Source organism: Opisthorchis viverrini, assembly GCF_000715545.1.
Source record: "Opisthorchis viverrini unplaced genomic scaffold opera_v5_17, whole genome shotgun sequence".
Taxonomy (NCBI): domain Eukaryota; kingdom Metazoa; phylum Platyhelminthes; class Trematoda; order Opisthorchiida; family Opisthorchiidae; genus Opisthorchis; species Opisthorchis viverrini.
The window spans coordinates 1,241,538-1,249,837 of NW_008751673.1; the positions used below are offsets into that span (position 1 = coordinate 1,241,538).

Consider the following 8,300-nt stretch of genomic DNA (forward strand, 5'->3'; position numbering starts at 1 on the left):
TCTCCGCATTGGCCCTTCTTGAGTTAGTGAGTCTCCGTTTTGTGCCAACCGAGTCCCACGGCAGTTCGAGTCCATATTTCACACTTTCCCTTTTACGCCAGCGTGTATTGCTGACGTATCTGTGTATATAGTAGTCCTCCGTGTGACCTTAAAACGCTCCCAGGGCGTTTTTTATGTTTAATCCTTAGATGGAAAAAATCCCCGCATCGTTTAGGTCATAGTGTGAATCACCGTCAATACTGACGCGCGGCTCTCTTACGAGTGGAAAGTTCGGCTCCCCATTTGTTGTATTGTCGACCAAACTTCATGCCTACAGAAGGCAACCCTGATCATTCGGATTTTAGAATGAGGTGATCGCTATGGCGCAAGAGCCGGAAACAAGTCAAGTAGTTTGTTCGAAGGGTTTGAAGATATTAGCCTTCTGGCTGACGTGCGTACTGAGATCCGATCAGAAACTAAGTCCAAAATGTGACTACCGGGGTTGGAAGTAGAGTGGACGGACCAAGTGGTTAGAGCGCGAATTTACTGACCGGAAGGTCCGTGGTTCGAACCCGACCTCTGCCTTTCGACTTCCCCCGTCTAGGCTTGGGCGACCTGACAGTATCCCAGCCGTCGTGCCTCATTCGTGTGGCATGGCAGCTAGGCACCGAAAGGGTGCTACAGCTGGACGACTTGACTTGTTGTATGGCAGCAAAACATCACCCAAACCGCGTTGGATGCGCTGAAACCCCTGACAGCTTCTTGCTTCACCAAAGCTCTTGATCTGGGACCGAGACCTTTGCGAAAGAAACCTGTAGATCACCCAATCAATGGCGTGAAGCGTCTCATGCCGAACTTCATGGTCCGAAGGATTCTAATACGTGGACTCGTAGATAGCCCCTATGCATCCCGACTCCGCCTCGATCGGCACGACAGACTGCAACCATGAATATTTACTTCAATGCTTGAGATGGTAGTTTCCGCGAGAAGCAGCAGGTTCGGATGACTCCCTTCAACAAATAGAAATATCATCCAGTTTATTCCTGACACCTCTGGTATTGATCGATACTGTGCTATTCCTCCAAACGACTATTCACCGGACAGTAGAAAAGTGGGCTTTTGAAGCTCTCTGGGTCTTCTATCCACCATTTGTAAATTCACAACATGAAGTTTGGTTTCACTGACGATGGTCTTCCACTGCCTGACAGAAGCTCTGTGAAGTAATGCATTTAGCTGATGGTCGAATTACTTAACCGTCCATTAATGCGTAGACAGCAGTAGCGGACAAACAGCATTTCGTTTTACGTTTGGTTCGAAACATGCATATACACTAATAACATTTTTTACTATGCTTGAATGTGGTGAATTGCAACACGTATAAAAATAAGTGCAATGTGGAGCAAATCAAAATGGGAACTTATCGCTTGTGAGTACCTTGGTGAAAGTCCGGACGGCAGGAACGTGTTTTCTCCGCAGTATAACTGCTGCACGTGTTCCGTAATTGCCCGTGGACTTATGGAGTGTGGTTGACTTTCTGCTCCCTGCGCGTGCTAGTCTGTGTGCGTTGACTGCGTTCGGTTTTCTCATATGTAAATACGTTTGCGTGTACGTGGGTGTGTCGACACATGACTTATTGCTACGCTTACTAGACAGTACAGACAATCAACGTCAGATGAGTCACCTTTGTGTGACGTGTTTGTGAGTGTAGAAAAGATTTATCTCGTGATCTAGCGAGCGATTGTGAGCTGGACAGTAAAGTGTGTGAGTGAGGGGATAGCTACACTCTTTCCTGGACTTTTGAGTAAGTCTGGGTGACAAACGTGGCCGTGAGACCAGATGATGGACAGAGTGGGACAAATATTGTCCTCGAAAGACACCATTGTTTGAGCCAACGTAGCTTTGTGATCAGGTTATATAGACGACCGAACACCATAAACTGGAACCTTTCTTGACACGCCAAAGTGAATTTTCCAGTTGTCATTTTGCATCGTTTTAGCGAGTGGTGTTGGTGCAGAACTGTTGCAGCGTGTAATCGGCGAGTGAGATCATTATCTCTTGAAAAATTCAGTTAGGGTGGACGGGGCTTAAACAAAAGCAGCGTAATCCTATCGTAATATTACCGCAAACATCTGAATACATATTGGTTGAAAGACCAACAGTCGCAAACGGGTGATGAGCTCAACTGGATCACGTGAACGCTGTTTACGAGTGCCGAGCCTCAAATAAGGACTGCCTATCCCTCTGGTGTACGCAGCTTGATTTCAGTCATTCCGTTGCGCGGGCTAGGTTGTCAGCTCACTTTACTTCAAGGCCACGCAGACCGATACAGATTCGTTCAGTTCATCAACTCCACCGAGTTTCTATAGGTGAATGATATCGAGCTGATCTGGCCTGATAGCCACTGGAAACGCCCAGTTGCGTCGATGAGAAAGATTGGCTGGAGGATGAATGGAACAGTGAAAGGAGGTATGCTCTCAGTTTTAAGAACTATCAGCCCAAACTATCCAACTCAAACTAATGTTCAATGGGTTTTGTCGAGAGATCAGCAGATCTTACTGATACCAGAAGAGCCATACTAGCAGCGGACGTCTACGGTCGTGCGTTGTCCATCTCGCAATTTGTGCCAATCTGAAGGAGGCATAGAGAACAACACTCGTCTCGGTAGACAGTATTTTGGCACATGACCGAGTCATCGTAGTCGGTGGTGCTGCATGTTTTCCCCGATTGAAGTACCTGCCGCACAACCAAGTATCTGTTTTCTAAACACCTCGTTACTAACACGCTGACGCCATCCACGTTTCTGAGGCATCGATTGTCAAGGCGCCTCGCATCATATGTCCGCAGAGGCCATGTCTCGCACCCATACAACACAGCCCTTAATGTAGCCTGGTGCACGCGACCCTGAAGATCTAATTTTAAACCTTTTTGACGCCACAGGTGACGCAAATTAGCAAAAGTGATTCGAACCTTTGAGATTCTTGCACTGACTTCTCAGAGCTAATACAACTGCCGAAGTATGTAAAATTTTCCACAATCTCCAGTGATTCTCTTTGAATCGTAGGGGAGATGTTCGCAGATGGCACGTTCTGAAGCATGACTTTGCACTTTGAAGGTGCAAGGCGCATGCCAAAAGATGGTGGTCAGTCTATTCAACAGAGCTTGTGCTTCGTTTTGGCCTCTAAAGTTGAGGGCGATTTCATGTACGTACTCCGGATCGACAAGGCTCTTACCACCAGCAATCTGAACACCGGGGTTTTGAAGACCTTCCAGTGTTCGCCACATTATTACATCAGTGATAAAGTTTCTCTAGAATGGAGACAGTGGACATCCTTGTCCGATATCACTTTTTACAGGGAAGCTTTTGGAGAGCTCACCATATATCTCCCTCCCAGAAGTATATGAATATAGGGATCGGAGTAGGTTCACAAACTTCTGGGGCATACCCTGTTGCGCAAGTGTAGTTAACAGTACTGACCGATCGACAGAATCGAACGGCATGGATATTAGTGAGACTGACTTTTCCAAGGGCGGGATTGGATCATTGTGAGATATTTGCGGTAAGTTAGTGTGAATAGATGCTTCAACAGCTGCTCTCGCAGTCCTAACGTCCATAACAAACATGGAGCCTTGGCTATTTGTTTTTTGATAACATCAGTCTAGTTGGCAGGTGTGCGTAAGACTCAAGTCTTTTTAAACTTTGTTCTCCACATCCTTTGTAGGTGACACTGTGCACGTCACATGCTCTCTATTGGTATACAGTTATCGATAGGGGTTGTTTGGGGAATCACTAATGTACTAATGAAATATAGCAAAACCAACCTGCAAGTCCGTTGTCCCTCAGTTTCCCATAAATTGTCTTCTTAGTATGTGTTTTTCCTACTCGTGAACCAGCTTGGATCCGCCCTTTTTGTTTTTGCCTTAAAAACATTGAGTAAGTTCCCTTCCTTTTAGATAGTTCTACAGGTCTCTCGTCCGCGGTTGCCGTGGCCAATGCTACGACTATGGTCGCGTCTGCCCTCACGGGCCATTATATGTATAACGAAAAAATGGGAAGGCTGAGTACGTGTATATTGTAGCCTTATACTTTCAGGTTTATTGGGTATCACTTGTATATGTACTGGTGTGGCCCTCCTGTCTCACTAAAGTTCATTTGATTCACCGACGGCTAGATAAAACTTCGGGTTCAAATGGCCCAGTTCAGTGTGGCATAATGCTTTTGTACCGAATAAATTTAAGTATCTTTTGTCTATTGATGAACTTTTCTCACGTCATTCTAGACAGGGTTATTCAATCTTTTGAGCAAAAACACCGGGGAATACCGTTAACCGTATAGAACGCCACATTTGCTTAGCACCACTTTGTTTTGTCTGTTCTGTGAGGGCGAAAACCCAAACGGCGAGGAGACATTCTTTCGTGCATATTATTGTTTTTTTCCCGAGAATGTTCGCCCCTTGTAATAGCAACTTGTGTATGTGTCCAATCAAATTGCGATGCCAGGGAGAACAACTGAAAGCCAGTCCTGACCCGCTGTACTGACAAAAACCGTTACCTGGTGCGAGGAATTCCATCTTCTTGAGCGTTGTTCATTCAACCATTCAGTCACGTGTGAACTTTCACCAAAGCAGACCGATTGCGGACGGGGTAGCTAATGGTACCGGAGGGGTTGTGCTGACGGTTGTTTCATCTGTTTTCCTTCTCACCGCCGGTCAGTATCAACTGACTGAAGGAGATTGTGCGTTTGAGCGGGTTTTACCAAACAGGGACAAAGTTAGGCCTGGGGCTGTTCGTTCTGTACTAGTACCAGAATGACGCGAAGTCCAAATCCCCTGTGAAGCCCCCGGTTTTTCTATGAATAAGGTGTGTTGTGAACATAATCCCTCAGTTTCAGTTTAGCGCGACCCAGCGAAACTACGCTAGCAACCGCTGTCCTCTGAATCAAACGTAATTCAGGCACCAGATCTGTCAAGTCCATCTGATTGAACAATGGGATTGTTGTCGTCTACTCAGGACAACTTGGTCAGCCAAAAAGTCCACCGCAGGGAACATTCTCATGAGTTAGAGTTCGATGAAGCATAATGTTCGTGTGGTATGTTATCTTTGAAGAGTACTGAACAGCGAAAAGCAAGACGAGGGAAGTGTGAGGTCCCCCTAGATCGTCAGTTCCGAGAACTTCATGCTTCAGAAATAAAGTTCGGGAAACCTCCTTCCAGGTGATCTCGTCATTTCAGTAGGTCGTCTGGTACATCACACCGAAGCTGGGTATCGCGGTGAGATTCTAACCTAGGAAATCACAAACAAGACTGATTGAAAGGAAACGCGCTCTTGAAAGAATTTTTGGTGGTACTGTAATAATATGTCGCTTTTGCTTAAAGTTAATGAACCGAAACCCACTCACACTGATAACTCACTCTGTGCTGAAGCATAATAAGATGACATCAAAACGACAAAGGCACGGAGCTTCAAAAATGATATATTATAGGTACTTCTTTATCATACGATGGGACGAGAGAATAATGCGATGATATCGACAGAAACTGCAAGGCAAATGTTGGTCCATGCCATCGTTCAGAGTATCATCCTCAAGCCTTTGAACGCCAAAGGCAACGCAAGGACGTAGTCAATGTGCTGAGAAATCAGCTCAGATAAATGCGAATACCACAGTACTGAGTCAACAATCTCTGGGTACCAAGTGACCGGGATCCCAAGTAATAAGCGTTCCGGGAGTAGTTTCTTGTGGAGCTTTACCCAAGCGACCGCGACTCAGTCGATGAAATAGGGTAGAAAGGTACACAGTAATGGTGGGGCCGAAAATACAGAGGAGATAAGCCGCACTCGATATTACAGTTGACCACGAAAGGATGAGGAGAAGAGCGTTTCCAGAATGTGGCATAGGAGGGTTACCTTGGTAGTCTGCACTTTCTAGACCGATGGGGCCTTTGGGAACCTGACCTGAGTGCGCAAAGAAACGAGGACATGAATATGAAAATTAATTGTGAATCTGCTGCAACCACTGAGCTTACCACATGTGTAAAAGCGCATTCACAGTTCTATGGACAGGTCTACAATATAGCCAATGTCATACAAAGTCCATGGGGTTAGAGAAAACTACCGAACTCTCACATGCACTAGGGTAGTTTGTTTTCCTCTCCGCGCTACAGAGCACAGGTAACAACACCCAAACTGGAGGCTTACCCAAAACTTATATTGGGAATATGCTACATAGTAAGGACGCACTTGAGGTAGTGATCGTGAATAGGATTAATAGAGCTTACTGGTTTAACCAGAAAAGTGTTTCGCGACGTGTCGTGTCTCTCAGAGAATTCATACCTAAAGAATGACAGGGCATAGGTGTTAACCCGGGGGTATGGAAGAAAGAGTACAAGAGAAGGTAGCCGTATGAGCAACCAGGACAAAACACGAGGCAAAAGTGGGTCGTGGCGAACAGCTGTGCATAGCAAGTACAAATCGGCTGTGTGCGTTGTACGGTCAGCCGGCCAGTAGATTTCTGAGTAAACAAACTGCGCCGAAGCCGTGGCTCCAGTCACTTTATCAAGTCAGAGAGGATGGGGAAATGAGAGCCACGTATTGTAGGAAATTGCCCAATAATGAATATTTCTTTGTTCGAGTTGTATGGAGTGGAGTCAAGTAGTGATTATCCGGTACGCCGTCGTCTCCAGCGTTTGAAGGATCTACGTGTGCTGTCATGGTCTTTAAATGCTGGTACGGCTTTCCTGGAAGCACGAAGATCTGATCTTGACGGCATCCAGAGCCGAAAAACTTTGAAGACAGTTTCAAAGGCCGAGAGCATGGCTTATTTCATTCACTTCCATTCGATCTCCAACTAGCCTTGGTCAAAAACGTGAATGTAGTGGCTTGCAGTAGCTTTCCAGCCAGATCAGATCGATGCCACTGAGCTGTTGAAACTCGACCAAGTCGATAAGCGAAACCGCTTTGCTTCGACACGATTGGTGCTGATGGGCAGCGAGATGACAAGTGAACCTGCACAAATGGCATGATTAGAAAAACGTTGTGTACCTCAGGAGAAACGCTAATCTTTAATTGAGGCTCTTCATCGGTAACTGCTAGCCACATGATTTAACTGAGTCCATAAATGACTTGTAGTTGGTGCCCTCTGGGTAACTTGGTGTGCGGAAAGTGGTTAATAACCAGGAACAAATGGACGTTCAGCACACAACTGAAAATATCGCTCCTCCATATCCATACGTTGAACACCGACTGCACATCTGCCACCTAACTGTCTCTTCCGGGCTTAGTCGTCGAACCTGGGGGTTCATATAACCCGCCATGATGACTATATCTGTTCTTACTAGCCGAAGTGGTCGCGGTAGGTCTTGATCAAACCCGTCCTACTCAGATTCGGGACTGCAATCTGTTGGGACAGATGCTGACAAGATGAAAAACACCGTTTACCGCATCGACCTGTGTTGATATTAATTTAGTGAAAACGACTGATCTGTTGGGACAGATGCTGACAAGATGAAAAACACCGTTTACCGCATCGACCTGTGTTGATATTAATTTAGTGGAAAACGACTGCTTACTGAGATTCAATCAAGTAAAGTGCTTTCTGCTCTAGGGCTGTGTGGGACTCCGACAGTGTACACACCACAAGCCATCTGTCAAGATCACCAGATATCCGAAGAATGAAACGTGAACCAACTGAGCTGGTCCTAAATGAGGTCTTTTATGGGTTTTTCGGAAACACAACATACATTAATAGAAAAGTGAACAAGGTCTGAGCAAGAGCCTCCTGTTGCCCAGTTAAACACACGGTGCGGATGTTGAGATTAGCAATGTAAATCAGATATCTTGAGTTTAGTAAAGGGTTATTTTGGTTTCTTTTGCTCAGCGCTAGCTTAGACACGGAACAATGGTTGGCCACTGGTGGATGGATTGACTGCCGTGCGTCGCTCCATCGAGGAGGAAAGCTATCAGTGATGGCCTGTGAAAGAATGATACTTTTCGGTTGCTCAGGCCGAAAGGGATTCTGTTGAGGTAAGCCACCTTGAGTCTTTGACTCAAGAGTGTGATCCGCAAGGCAGTAATAGGATGTAGGTTTTTGTCTGAGGACCCTTCTAGCATCAGACTCAAAATTCTATACAATGATGGAACGGTTATTGGGGTTCAAATTCGGGACCCTTCGCGGGGCCAGGGTCAGACATAGAGGTCTGACTCATTTAGAAAGTTTTTGTCAACAAATTTCTGAATACTAGAGTTTCGGATACAATTAGCTGTTTTCAATCAGCTAGGAAAACCTTGGAACCGATTGAGAAGGGTTTTGTAGACAAATGATCCCGAAA

At 45.7% G+C, this 8,300-nt stretch overlaps 1 protein-coding gene across 1 annotated transcript in view; it reads right to left on the bottom strand.

Moving 5' to 3' along the window:
• Window positions 1-5,431: 5,431 nt before the first annotated feature.
• T265_01568 (hypothetical protein) overlaps window positions 5,432-8,300 on the bottom strand; it is a gene marked incomplete at both ends in the record, with an annotated part of 17,765 nt that continues 14,896 nt past the window's right edge. Inside the window, one exon of the mRNA XM_009165627.1 lies at window positions 5,432-5,928. Within this exon, the coding sequence (XP_009163891.1) occupies window positions 5,648-5,928 (281 nt within the window). The remainder of the gene's footprint in view (window positions 5,929-8,300) is intronic.